At 38.2% G+C, this 15,330-nt stretch overlaps 1 protein-coding gene across 4 annotated transcripts in view; it reads right to left on the reverse strand.

Moving 5' to 3' along the window:
- The window catches only part of SEMA6A (semaphorin 6A), a 414,822-nt gene that overhangs the window by 181,630 nt on the left and 217,862 nt on the right, over positions 1–15,330 (reverse strand). For all 4 annotated transcript variants that reach the window (XM_044059031.1, XM_044059030.1, XM_044059033.1 and 1 more), the window contains exon 6: positions 12,705–12,806. In XM_044059031.1, coding sequence (XP_043914966.1) covers positions 12,705–12,806 — 102 coding nt within the window. The remainder of the gene's footprint in view (positions 1–12,704; positions 12,807–15,330) is intronic.

Genomic DNA, 15,330 nt, shown 5'->3' on the forward strand with positions numbered 1-15,330 from the left:
GACTAAAGTTCCTGCACTGATATGACAAGGCTTCATTTAGAGAGACATTGCAGTGTTGCTATGCTGTCCTTAGGATGTGATATTAACTCAAAGTCCCTCTGCCTAAGCTGGTAGTAACTTTTACTTTTAACACTCCATGGCACTCACTTAAAGTCCTGGCTAAAACGCCCCCACCTCTGTATAAATACAATGATGGTTTATTTCCTGAAAACAGGCCACCAACCTAGTTACATAAGCCTGTCTATCAAAATATGTATGTAACATTAAAACAAAATATGTATGTAACATTAAAACAAAATATGTATGTAACATTAATATCAAAATATGTATGTAATATTAATATCAAAATATGTATGTAACATTAAAACAAATATATATTTCATTTTACTTCTAGCACTGCATTTTCTGCTGTAAATGACTCGTGTTTTGTATCCAATTCAGACTCTAGAAGACACAAGATTAGCTTTGTTGCCATTTGTTTTACTTCCCCTCATCTAGCAAACTTTATTTTTTATTCTAAGTTTCTTTTTATCTTCTTGTGAGTCTTATAAAAGGGGAGCATCTCTGGAAAATGCAGCATGATTATCTAATCAGCGATCAAATAATACTGATGCCACCTTCTCACTTTAAATGCCTGCTCTGGTTAGGAAGTAATAGCCATATCCTCATCTGCTGCTCAGTCTGACTATGAACGGTGCTCCTGGATTGCTATTAATATCCTTGGCTTTTTCTAAATGCTTAGTACTATTTTCTAATTTGTCATGTCCTAAAATGGTATTAAGGGGTCTGCAATAATTACAATTAGTTTTTCAACCAGAGTTTCTTCCCACAATGCACATTTTCCTGTACCATAATATATTGCCCTTCCATTTCTTACAGTGGTTTCATACTCTCTCCCCACCCCACTGCTTCAAAAAAGCAGCACCATAAATGAATGAATGTCTCTGATGGTAAAGCTTATTTTTTCATGGCCTCCCTCTGAATTTTTTTTAACCGAACTACTCCTAAAAGACTTTTCATGAAACAGTAACCAAATGTGTTGCTTCTATGAGGTCTCTAAATGTTTTAGTTACAGATGACCCTTACCTCTCATGCCAGAAGATATACTGACACAACTTATGCAGACTGGGCCACAAGGCCTCTTTTTCAGGATGAAAGCCTCACGGAGACAGACTGGCTATGACATACAAATCAACACTGTCAGTTAGTTATTCTTGCCTGAACTGCCCACACATTTGTCTGTGTGTGTGTGTGTGTGTGTGTGGGGGGGGGGGGTAATGACACAGCTTGTTTCCATGGCCATAATGGTACCATGTTATAGCAAATGCCAAAAAAGAACTAACACAAGATTTCAAGGAAAGTGAAAATGGAGTGCACAGTTTCCAGAAGCAGGTACAGACAAGAAGCACATGGAACATTACTTTTATAATTTTTTTATATCTGCCACTCTAGGGGACAGATTTAAGGAAGGCAGGTGCTTCATGATAAAATAAATACTTGCACTTGTCTGCAGTTTAACCTTTAAGTAACAAATAAGACAACATATCATCGCTTATAGGCCAAAAAAGTGCATATCTCAACTGCAAAATAGGTCATGATGTGTGTAATGTATGCCTGGTGCCCCTATAAAATGCCATTTTTCCCCCATAAACCACACCACATAACATCTTGCTCTACTTGTAAATTGGAGCTTAACACTTATTGTAAAATGGACATTTAACACCTCCTGTAAAACCACTACTTACAACTTCCTATAAAATGCGTACCTGATACTTCTGTCACTTTTGCTTAGCAAGTACAGCCAGATGTGTAATTCTGGCTCTATAAACGTAATGTAAACCACAACAATATGCAATTTTCTACACAAAAAAGAAAATAAATAACGCTGACAAAATCTTCCAAAAGATTGCCTTAATGCCACTAGGTCTTTCCCAAGCTACTCGTTTCTTTGCTGAATTCAGTTTCTGTGCAAAGGAAAACAGAAATTAAAGGTTTGAACCTTTAATGAATACAGATTTTTTTTTCTTCAAGAAACAAAAGGTACTCATGGAGGTCTATGGATTGCTTGAGATGTCTTTGAGGCCCTCTAGAAAATCAACAGTGTTTGTTACTCTCTAGGTTTACAGCACTGAGTGATGTGTGTAATAAAGTGTCAAATACAGCATACATACTGCTTTCAACTGGTCTTGTGCACACATTGTATACGAAAAGGTCCTTACGTGGAAAACTATAATCGGCATTACAGTCAGCTGCCAACTATCACATTTTGCATTGCTCTACTTTTTTTCAGTTAAAATATGGTTAACATAATGACAGTTAAGTGTGATGTCTGGGCCAGAACTCTAACGTTTAACAAACTTTTTTTTAAGTTTATTCCTTCCCATTACATTGCCCACTCTGTATTCTGCAGTGTGTGACAACGTGACAGAACTGAAGCCTAACTGCATACTCATTGGGTGTAAGCCAGAAAAAAAAATCCTTTACAAGACACACAAGGCATGCAAATCTACAGCAATTTGGACAATCACCAATTCACCTTAGCAATCTAGAATGCCATGTAACTGACCTGCGACAGTTAGTGAAAGCCCAGTGCCAATGGTACAGGAAGGGACAGCAGGCACAAACAGGTTATTAACACAAAACTACAATTTCTGCAGCATGTTTCCTCTAGGCCAGGCTGGAGTTGCCTTGTCTTAAATGCTTGTACATACTTGGTACAGAGGTGGGCTCCGACTGTGCCATCTTAAGTCCTTTCTTGTTCCACAACAGGTCAATGCAATGCCTAAGGGGTAAGGTTTGAGACTTGGAGAATTTAAACCCCTACAGGGACTCAGTGAATGGGAATTAGGATAAAATCATTAAGGATAGCAAATGAGGGAGAAAGGGAAAGGAAAAATGGCACCCAACTAAACCCTAAGTACCCCAAACAGTAGATGGGATAGAGGGAGAGAAGCTGAACTGTGACAGCGATTGCACTCTCACACATACTTCTATTATGATAAGTTGTCTACATAAATGTACTATGTTTTTTCAAGTGGATTACTAGTGCAGTCATAATCTAAAGAAAAAATTCCCAGTGCTGGTCCTTCAGTCAAGGTGATTGGCTTATTGCACCAAACCATGAACAGTCACACCAAATAAACTTTTAAAGGCACAAGCAGAGCAAGGGACCACAATAATATGCCGTTCCCACAGCAATCAATAAAAAATGATTTATTATCTTTCAGATTAAAAGCAACACATTAAAATAAGTGCTTTCATCTCTGCTAATTCAGAGACTTCTTCAGATTATCATATCAAACAGTAAATTACTTTTTATATAGTCATAATCGTTTGTATCATCAGATATGCGCCCCCTATTTTGCACAACAAGCCAACCAGCAGTCACAGACAATTATATATGCATATAACTATAAAATACGTGAATGCATCACAAATCTTAATTAGAAGCATAAAAATATATAACTGTAAAATGTAAGAATGTAAAATTATATAATAGAAGAATAGATTATTTTTCATTGCCATTCCCCTCAAAAATCTTGGTAAAATGACATAAAAGCATAAAAAGCTTTACCTCTAACCCATAATAACATATTGTGTCCACATCAAATGATGAAATACAGTAAAACCTCATCTATCTAAGGCTTTCAGTTTTAAAAAGCATGACAAATAGAATGAATCATTAAGACCTGGCCACTGTATGGCATTTGTTCTAAGTTGTCATAAAGCTTCGTGTTTTTCTACAATTAGTGGCTAGGGACCACTTCTTTTATCGATGTCAAGAACTTCAATAATAGCAAAGTTAAAAGTATGGTCTACAAATTCGGTACAATATTTTGCCAATGCATTTTTGTCATTTTTATTCTTTATATCTCTGAGGTGTTCGTATCTATGGTTCTTAAATTTCCTCTCTGTCTTTCCAATATAAAAACAGGGGCATTTTGATCAAAATGCACAGTAAACTACTTTTTCAGTAGTACAGGAACACTTCTGGTTTACTTTACATTTATATTATTTACAATAAAACTGGAACCCTCCTTAATGTATGGGTAGAAGTTGCAAGTACCACACTTGCTCATACTACCACTTAGAGTTCCCTTTGAAGTTGTTTCCAAGATGCTTTTTAAACATTCGCCCTTTCTATAGACAATACTGGATTTCTCCCCCACAAATTCTGTAATGTCCCTATTATTAACCATCCCCATCCAGTTCTTAGAGAGTATATCTATGTGATTGGCTTATTGCTTGGCGAAGTAGTGTAATGTAGCCTTCAGTATAGCTAAAGTGACCCTGCCCTAGTCCTGTGCATCAGAAGGCTCACATGCTGTGGCAGTAGTAAAGTTTTCTCCCTCACCATGAGGAGAAGGTGGGAGAACCAGTGCTGCCCAGATCAGAAAACGGCAACCAGAATCATTTCTGGACTCTCCTTCTTCAAATTTTGGATTACTGTGGTGAGCAATGATATAGAAAGGAAAGCACGTAGAAACAGACCCACCCAAGGAGATAACATCTAGTACCCATGGAGATAACATCTACTACACATGGAGATAATATCTAGTACCCATGGAGATAACATCTAGTACCCATGGAGATAACATCTAGTACCCAAGCTTGCTTGTGTGCTGCTTTGGAATTCTTTTCAGTTGTCTGCTGTTTGAAGAATCAAAATCTGTCATGAGATCTAGAAAGGCTTCCTTGTGCAGTATCCATTATGGTAGATCTGCAGATGTTCTGCTTAGCTAGTCTTGTCTATAGTTTTCCTGTGTGAGTATGTATGTGGCCATAAGGAGCATTTTAGATCACAATGCTTGTTCCCAAGCTTGCTTAGGTAATATCAATGTGCTTTCCCTATTTATTTAAAATAGAAACCTCACATCATCAATGTGGTGTTGTCTGTGATGGTATTTAAAGCCCCTGGTAGATTTGAGGCCTCTGGTAACCATCATCAATTATGTGATGTCTGTGTGCCATTTTCTTTTCACCAGACTCCAAGTGCCTTGACATTTGAAATTCAGGCTATGGGCCCCAAAGTAAGGTTTAAGACATCAGTGTCAGAGTTTGGGTGACACTACAGGCTTTTCTGCTGTGTCCTCGAAGAAGACAGTCAAAGACTGTACTTTTTTTCCTTGTGGAAAGTAAACTAGAATCCAACAGGGTTCCTAGAAAAATCTATTTCCCACAGGGCAGAGACAGGAATTCTGCTCATAGACAGAGAGGCACAGTCTGTTGATACAATTCAGGACATACTATTGTGCTCTCTGTAACTGCTCCTAGAGAAGTCACTTATTTAAGAAGAGGTAAATGTGTCCACTCTTGATACCCTTGATCCAGCAGTGTGCTATCATGGAGGCCAGACATTCTTCCTGGTACAACAGCTAAACCAGGGGGCAAGGATGTAAACTGGTACGCATGGCTCATCTCACCCACAACAAACCTTAGATACTGCCCTGAGTTTCTTAAAGATGGGTATATATAGATAAACATTTCTGAGGTCCATTCCTCAATTCTGCAATGTACTACCACTGAAGCCAAACATGTGAGAAAAAATCTTAACAAGTAGACAATAGTAGTGGTAATGATGCCCCCTCTGCCCACAAGAAACATTCGGTATTACTATCTACAGTCAGATAATAACAGAACCAAGAACAGAGATATCTATCAGTGAGGTCAGACATTTTAAAAAATGTCTTGCTACAGTAGCTAAATCAAAGGGCATGGAGGTAAACTGGCAATAATGGCCTCCTGCTACAAAAATTAGACACTGCATGTTTCCCTTGAAGATGGTAATATACAGGTAGGCATTACTGAGGTCTAATGCAACTAGAAGAGCCAGAAGGCTTAGGACTGGAAATAGAGCCGGAAAGGACAGCATCTTAAACTTGCTAATTTTTTTAGGAATTCATATGGTTTTGAAATGTCTAAAATAAATCACTAGAACCATTCTTTTCCTGATACATGGAAGAGTCCTGATCAAAACTCTTTTGTTTCTTTCCCCACAGGAACAAGTTCTACTGTCTCTTGGGCTAGCACTTCTGATAAGAGTGGTCCCACAAGGTAGTGCTGAAAACAATCTTTTTCTTAAAGGCTTGGTTTTATGTACTGGAGTTGTTCCTTCTGTAAACTAATCTAATGAATGTACTCCCTGGTTGGAAGTATGCCCAAATCTGTGTTTTTCTACCTTCTGAAAACTATCTGTAAAACCCACTTATTTGTAGCAACGTTTACCCATTGGTGGCAACAAGAAACCAGCTGAACCCCTACCCTTGGAATGAAAGTGGGCAGTGATCTGGGCCTCAGGTGTCTGACTGTTAGGAAGAGTGGATTGCAGACAGACATCTTGAAACCCAAGGGAGGATGTCCCTGGGTTCAAATTTCTTTTTAGCATTGGAGTCCTCTTCAACCATGGCAATGGGGATGCTGTCCTCACCTCCCTTTATTATTAAATGATGCTGTAGGATGGATGCCCATCTGGCATCTGCCAAGTTACACATCTGAGGTCTGGTGGAACAGGTTTGGATCTGAAGTTGCATACCAGAGGCCTCAGAGTAGTGGAAGTCATGGCAAGGATGTCAAGAACCTCCATGGAGCGGATGCCTTCAGTCCTCACAGCACCAAGTGAACTTCCCAGTTGCAGCATCTTCTTCAACTGCTGCCCGAGGACTTACTTCTTTGTTTTATTTATTTATTTTTAGGGAAATGCTTGCACCACCCTGCTGCAAGTCTGCATATATGGTATATTTGTTTAGTAAGCTCAAGTTTATTTTAGTGCTTATTACAAAGTGGCAACAATGTTACATGACTTTCAGAATCCACAATTAAAAAAAATCTGTCACACATTTGCCATAAAAAAATTCTCACCAAGCTGGAAAATAAAGTGACTGCAAAAATACATATGATAAGTCAAGAAAATCCTCAGAAAAAAAGCTTCCAGGCACCATTTTACTGACTGTTTTTATATTCCACTACAGCATGCATTGTGTTTTTTTATTGGTTTTAGGACTTGTGCTGTATAATTCACTTGTCATTATTTATCTGCTCCTAGAATAGGCCATGGTTGAAAAAGGTTCGTTATGGATCTGCACAGCTCATACGCAAAAAAAGATTAATCAACTTCTCATACTATAGCACTCCTGAATGCTAACTATATGAATAGCCAAGGACCTAAAATTGCATCTGCAGTGCAGACACCCTTGGGGTTTTGGTTTGGAGTAGATTTCATTAAAATGTATTTCCATACTGCTTTAAAAAGGCTGTTTTTTACTTTTATTTCATATACTTAATAATTGTCTGGGATGTCCCCTGCCTGAAAGGACACACATGGCATCTAGTACAGCTCCAGAGTATAAATTATCATCTTCCTTAACTACATAAAGTAGATTACATGTTCTAATTCCTGGATTCCACATGGTAATGGGGAACACAGCTGTTACTACCTCACCTACCTAGCACTATGTTGATAAAACATGCTGTAAAACTGGGTAGGGGGCACGAGAAGGGAAGCACAGTCATAAGCACATCCAATCAGCTGTCTTCACAAGCAGCAATTTATGAAGGGATGTAATTTGGTTTAAGCACTGTAGCACAGCCTTTTTATTTTACTACACTGTAGCTTTCCTGCTGAACTACTGGAGGTTATGTGGTCTGTGGTTTTGGCAATCATTCAGTAATTTATTCCCAGCACAAAATTCTGTTAACAGCACTGCTTCTAAGGACTGAAACTCTAACTCAAGAAGCAGATTGCAGAAAAAAAAACTGAGTACATTTGAACTTTGTAATATTTGTTATTATCATTAATGGAGTCTGGTCCCAAATGTACTCTGTTCTGTTGACTGGAACTTTCTCTATGAACATCTGCAGAAGAGTTTTGCTATATGACCCATTTTTCATTAGTAAGTGTACCATATGTACTACAAGCACACATCTGCAGGTTATACACAACTTACATTGTAACACTCCAACCCACATCCTGACAACACTAGCTTTTACAGTTAACACAATGAAAAACACTCAGGGACACTTTAAACAGAGAAGTTAAACTGAGGTGATAGTTCACAGACATGCTAACAGCACATATTTCCTGACAGTTTGTTCCATGCTGAAACAGCTTTCATCTACAATGGGAAAAAAATATAGCATTCCTTGTTTGTTGAGACCTTCATTTTTACTTTACTAAGCAACTGTATGGATCACCTGCTTCAAGCTGCTAAACATATGTGAAGAATTTCTTAGGCACTGCTAATGCTCTGGTTGGGTGGCAGACAGTGAAAGGCTGCACAGATGTCTCTTTGACCTCACGGAAGCCTGTAGCCTACAACTAAATGCATTCAGCAGCTTGGGCGACAGGTGATGTAATCAATACAATATACACATCCCCAGGATACAATATGCATTTCTATATCTAAGCACACCCTTAACTGGAATGTTTCAAGAATGAATATGGCATGACAGAGATTCTATGGGAAGAAATAAGGCACTGGATCTTGTTAGAGCTGAGAGCTCTGTTAAAGATGCTTGCCAAATACTGCTGGAAAAAGAAATGTTTGGGTTGAAACAGGAGCTGGCTCCAGAAAGCATGTGCATACATAGACAAGGAACAGAATTTTTCAATTACTTACTCCATACATAAGTACAGCAAATTTAATTTCATCATAAAACCTGAAGTTATACAAGCAACAAAAATAGCACTGGCAAGGTATTCCTGCAACTATTCTTTCAACACGCACTTTATGGGTTTACTTTACTGAACATATCCTATACTGTCCAACTGAAAATAGATGCACCTCAAGCAAATGAGGCAGACATTTATTGTGTCAGTCAGTATACCTGACAAGCGAATTTTGCATGCAAGTTATTTTACATGTAAGTATGATTTGTTTTGCCTGTGACATCTCTTCTGAGAAATGGAGACCTATGCTGTTCAAAGTAGGACTGGAAGCGTGTAGTATTTGGATGAAGCATCCAAATTCACTAGTTCTAAATCATATATAAAAGATAATTTCCTGTGTCACATGAGACTTTTCAACATGTCATCCTCACTCTGATTCCCAGTTTCCTCTTCGAGTCCTGGAAAGGTGGCACAATATATTTTGACTATTCTGTATCAACATACTTGGAATGAACAGCAAAGCACTTTTCTCAGTATGTGATAAGAATCTTCGGTAATGATGGAGACAAAGGTGATGCGGCTTTTCCTTTTTAGTTCAATTTATAGCAACCATGGAGAGTGCTGGGGGTGCAATCCCCTAACATGAGGATGTGAAAGGCACTCATTATAAAACAATTTTTATATTATCAGCAGATGAGGATTTGCCATTGGAAGGGACTGTTTAGCCAGTGGTCACTGATAAAGTATTTTCCTAGTGTTTGTCAACCTTGAATTCAAATTATCATTCTTTGGTCTGTGTTTCAATTACCAAACTTGTCATTTTCCAAACTTCAATGACCAAACTAATAACTTTTACCAAAAAAAAAAAAAAAAAAATTAATTCTACTTAACAATATAACACAACTATTTTAAAAGCAGGTTGCCTTCTACTTAGATGTAAGTTGCTCTGCTTGGCTTACTTTAGTGTATACTAAATTTCTGACTGTTGTATTTCTGTAATATAGGCAAGTGCAGACATAAAGCTCCTTATCAGAAGCAAGAAGTCTCAAACTGTAAGACGGCAACACTGTAAGAAAGTAATATGCCAATACTCTTGAATGTTGTATCCTGGAGTAGGAAGGATGTTCAAAGACACCATATTCTCTAACTTGGTCTATATTCCCTCAAATCTGCACTAGCAGTTCCACAATTCTGAGGATCACAATTATGGTCTTCAGAATTTTGACAAGCAACCCAGTTACTGATAATACAACACTAACATTATGGAACCATGATCCTCATTGTATTTCTAGGCTCCTCTCAAAACAACAGGATCAGTATGGAGCCATTCTAGGTTTTTCCTCAAAAAAAAAAAATAGGATCAGTGGAGCCATTTTACTAGCACACAGGACTCAAACATTCAGAACAAAGTCACACAAAGAAGCTTTCTGAGGTTGCCTGTTCTTTCAGTCATAGTGTCAAGACGGACAATACGAGAGTGTGGTGAACCTGGATATGTTTCAGAAAAACATGAACTGCAAGATTATGTTACATAGAAAAGATGACACAGGTGTTAATTTTACCCAAAGGGTGTCTAATGGACACTCACACCCTCTGCTACCTACTTCCACTACTCAACTACTACCTAAATTACCTACTTCTCTTACTCAACTACTGGTCATGTCACACACTGAAGCTGTGATCTAAACAGTGTTCTATTAAATGTCCGTCATAAATGAGTTATCGCACATAACACAGCAAACAGGTTCACCATTACAGCACACGTCACTAAATGTACCAAACTATACCGTACTAAGGGTCCATATTAGAACACCGAACTTTCAAAATTTCGAGTGTTCTAATATCGACCTGTTTTCACTGAATGCTGAAAATATCGAAGAAACAGAAAACCGATTTTTTTCCTAGGGAAAGAATTTGGTTGTCCGTTTCTGTTGCTTCGGTATTTTCAGCGCTGTGGTGGAAAGTTACAGGTCAGGTTCAGGTAAGTGTGCGATTGTGTGGATGTGAGGGTTAGGGTGGGTTAGGCGAGTTAGGGTTAGGGCACGGGTCAGGTAAGTGTGCGATTGTGTGGACATGAGGGTTAGGGCGGGGTAGGTGAGTTAGGGTTAGGGCGCGGGTGAGGTGACTGTGCGATAGTGACGGACCTTAGGGTTAGGGTTTGGGTTAAGGTAAGTGGATAGTTAGTGGTGTATGTATAGTTTAGTGTAGGGTTAGGTGTAAGAGTTTAGGTGTATGTGTGTGGATTGCTGTTTGTTTGGTGTGCTTGTGTTGTGTGTATGTGTTTTGGAACAGCACATTTTTTCCCTAGGAAAAAATTCGCTGTTCTGTACGTTCGATGTTTTAAATTTTCGATTAATAGGGTTCGATATTAGAACACTCGAAATTTTGAAAGTTCAGTGTTCTAATATAGACCCCAGTACTAACAACTTAATGTGTGAATCACAGGTCATCTCACTTCTTTCACACAAATCAACCAATGCAATAAAATGTAAATAAATAAATAAATGGCTTTAACAATGATTTGGTGCAGTCCAAATACATATGCTCTGACCATGTATAAGAGTGATAGCTTAGCAAAGAACCTCATGTAACATTATGCTGGGCCTGAGTCACTAACAGGCTGATCAGAGCTCCAGCCTCCAGGAAAGAAAATCCAGCAGAACTTGTAACTATAACACAGTGCAAAATAATTCAATACCACATACATCTAAAACTTCACAACTTCAAAAGATAAAGTACAACTGTTTTCTTCAGGCATAACATAACTTGGAATGTACCTCATTCTGTATCAATCCACACACTAAAGTTATTCCTCACCATTTCTGGTTAACACCTCTTGATAACTACCTTTCTGGCACTTTGTTAAATGTACTTGTATGTAAAGTAAATAACACTGGCATTACATGATGTTATATCTATCTGCCAGTAAAATTATTTGTTAAACAGCCTTAGTTCCACACATGCTAAATAGCAGGATGTTAGTCCTCTGGTTTCTGTTTCCATTTCTCCTGCTGTTGTAATAAATACATTAAACAGATAAGCATGCTGGTAAAGGGGTTTTATTTATGTTATGAGGTGAGCATTTTAAAGAAGTGTATTTTTTTTGCGCTGGATTCTTTAAACAACTGATCTGTATTCAGATTTTTTAATAAAATATTTCCTCTTTACTGCTTGTATTTTCTGATTCTCCTTTCAAACGTTCTGTAATTAGGTTACAGCTGAAAAATGGAACTGTGATCCAGTCTATCTAACTACATAAGCAAATAAACTAAACACATACAAGTGTAATAAATAAGTTCTTGAACACGACATATAATGGTTACTCAACATATCCGAAGCATAAAGTCCAGACTAATGCAAATCTTTTATCAACAGCTTTTTGCTCTCCTGCGTGTGTAACAAATGGTATTACAAAATAAACAGCAAATACAAACAAAACACACTCATGCAATCCACTGCCAAGAAACTTATTTCTTGAACTCTATTTAAGCAATAATATCTATTTGTGGGTAAATCTTGATATACCCACAAAGAGGACTGGAGTATTGCTTTTACACGATGACATTAACAAAAGCAATTTCTTGCTTTTCTTAAATAATGTCTTTGTTTAACTGGACGTTAATATTCTTCCATGTCATGTTCTTCCTCGTTTAGTAACGTACTGCACATGTTTATGGGATTTGTGTCCCCACGTTTGTACAGTACATTGCTGCAGTGCAGGGGAAGCAATGGAGAATACAGAATCCCCATTGCTGTTTTTGTAATGTGTAAAAAGTCAGTAATTTATGATGAAAGCAAAGAAGTACAAGGAAATCAGGTACGTTTTTTAGTTTCACACTGTATCCCCGAGTTTTCTCGTATTTTGCTGTCCCCAGCATATGCCAGTAGAAAGTTTGTCTGCTCAATGGTACTTCAGTAGCTAGACATTTTTTTCTATTGGTATATGCATAACTTACAACAGGCATACTTGTTGGGCTGTCCAATCAGCATGCTCATTTTGGATAGCAATGAGCAGGCATTATACAAGTCTGGTTATACACTGTTCTGTATGCAGAAAACACCTCTATATTACATGCCTATAACATTTCATACAACTTACCTTATAGTTTTTGCAGGATGGGTTGAATGCATTTGTCCCACAAACAAACAAAGTATTACCATTCGTTTGAAGCAGAACCTTTATAAAATTATGGCATTCATCCTAAAGTGAAAGAAAAAAAGTAAAATGTGAATAAGCTTATCTTTGCCTTTTGTCTAGCAGATATGCAGTGTACTAGTGAGTAAACAAATTCAAACAAACAGAAAATTAGGAGAATTTATAAAATATTTTATAGCTACCTATGGAAAATTGTATTTAAATTCTACTTGAGCCATAATAACTTCAATGCACCATGATAGAGACTACAAGCACTCAAAGTGTACAGCACTTATCCTGCTTTTTTTTAAGCATTAACTTTCAACCAGCTACAGCTGCAGTTCAAAGAGTTTATTTACTCCCCCTCTTTTGGGATTTTGAAAATTAAGTTCGCTGTTCAGAAAAAAAAACATATACAGCACAGAGGAAAAGAAGTGTGCAGGAATGTTTCACTTCTTAGCTCTTCCTAAATGAAAAATTCTTGACTCTTTAAGTGAAAAGCATTCTCCCTCTGTCAGTAACCACTGTTACAGGTGGTATCCTTAGGGAAGGGCCTTGCTGCTAGAGGAACTTGCTCTGAATATTATACCAGCTGCAGATGGTTAAGAAGTGTAGCAGAAGTATGCCAGATTTACAAATTTAGGAGGAAGTACGAAATAAATAATTTCTTAACTGTGGCTGTAAACTTCATTAACTGCAAGATCCTTGTTGATATATTACTCATAGGTTTCTGATTTGTCTTATGGATGGTGACACTCCACCAGCAGTCAGCCAAGCTGGCACAGAAAATGTGAACAGCCTACCTTTAAATGGCAGGTGATACTCATTTGAAGAAACATCCTAGTTTCTGAAGATGGTTTAAAGAGCAGAGCTCATTATAGGAATTTGAAAGTGTCTGAATTACTAGACACCTAGAAATAACTACTGCTGTTAAGCATCAGACTTGTCCAAACACAAATCAATTCATCGGATTAATGAAGGAAATGAACGGAAGGAATCTGTACTCACTATTTAAAAGTAAATGCTGTGAAACTGACCAAAGGCTTTAGTCACCTGGGCCTGATTCCAAAACACTTGTTCTCAGTGTAAGAGATCACTTACACTGACAGCAGGTATTTTAGAATATGGTTCCTGATGTAAGCCTGTTTATAAACAGATACACAGATGTAAATAGAAGTAAGAAATTTACTCTGAGAGTAAGTCTTTCAGAATTAGGCAAACTTAAAGTGAGAGCAACTCTTGAAATCTGGCTCCGGTGTTAAAAAATACTACAATACTATAATGGCAATGGAACAACCATCAGCCCATTTTATGCATTTTGTTTACACAACGTAGTTATCAGTAGCCAGTCCACTTGTCCATTTTCTACAGTTAGCAAAGAGCTTTACCAGAGTATACTATGATTCAGGAGTTTATAGAGATTAAAAAAAAAAAATTAAGCCTGGCCTGACAAACCAGCATGGCCCATGTGATCTTTATTTATCTATTTTTTACAACTACTTGAACTACTTACTGACACAGACAAAATGTCTGCATTGGCCATTTTCCCCCACCACGACTGCCACATACAAAGGTTCATATACATAAATCAAAGCGAGAAGGGGAAACTATAAAGCAGGAGGTTCAATAAAGTACAGTTTTGTACCTACCATAAATGTAGATGTCCGAACAGGATAGCATCTGCAGTCATAACAAATGGGTTGTCCTGTCGTCAGGCAGCCCTTCGGTCGGCCGGATTCCAAAGTCTGGGTCTGGCTTCGGCTGATGTCGCACTTCACCCGACGTCATCTCTGCTGGTCTTCAGGTATAAAGGCATCAGCCGACGCCATTTTCCTCAGTGTTTCTTGCTGCGTGGTGCCCGAAGCAGAAGCTGTTCGCAAGTGCCGGTCGGTCAGATCCAGAGATTACTACTACCGAATACTACTTCGAAGACTTCTAAAAAGCTAAGTACCCCGTTGGGGACTCTTTCCCACTAATCCCATGCCTGAAACAAGAGTTCCTATGGTGGGCTCAAGCAGGGCTGCCTGACGACAGGACAACCCATTTGTTATGACTGCAGATGCATCCTTGAAGGACATCAAGGATAGAATGGTATTGTGGATATAGATACTTAACAAGGAAAATAACAACCATACAGAATATTACATTCATAAAGGTGCAGAAAGAAAGTAGAGTTGTGTACCTACCATAAATGTAGATGTTCGAGTGTATTCACTGTTGCAGTCATTACACTTGGGTTATCCTGCTGGCAGGCTATCCGCAGTTGGCCTGAATTCCAAAGTCTTGGTCCGGCGTCGGTTGCTGTCACTTCTTCCCTGACGTCAGTGCGCCAGGGGGTATAAAAGATGCAGCTGACGCCATTTTCTTCAGTTTTTCTTGCCTCAGATGTCAGGTGCCCCCAAAAAGGTAGGCTAAAAATGTGTAAATATAAAAGCATGCACTAACATAAACATTACCTTCCTCTACAAGCAAATACACCACATAGGTTGTATAGAATAGAGAAGTACAGATAAGTCCCAGCAATTAAAGGGGGATGGTGGGAGGGTAACCTGGACTGCAACAGTGAATACACTCGAACATCTACATTTAT

The sequence above is a fragment of the Protopterus annectens genome, chromosome 17.part0 (genome assembly GCF_019279795.1).
Source record: "Protopterus annectens isolate FY-2018-M chromosome 17.part0, PAN1.0, whole genome shotgun sequence".
Lineage (NCBI taxonomy): Eukaryota > Metazoa > Chordata > Ceratodontiformes > Protopteridae > Protopterus > Protopterus annectens.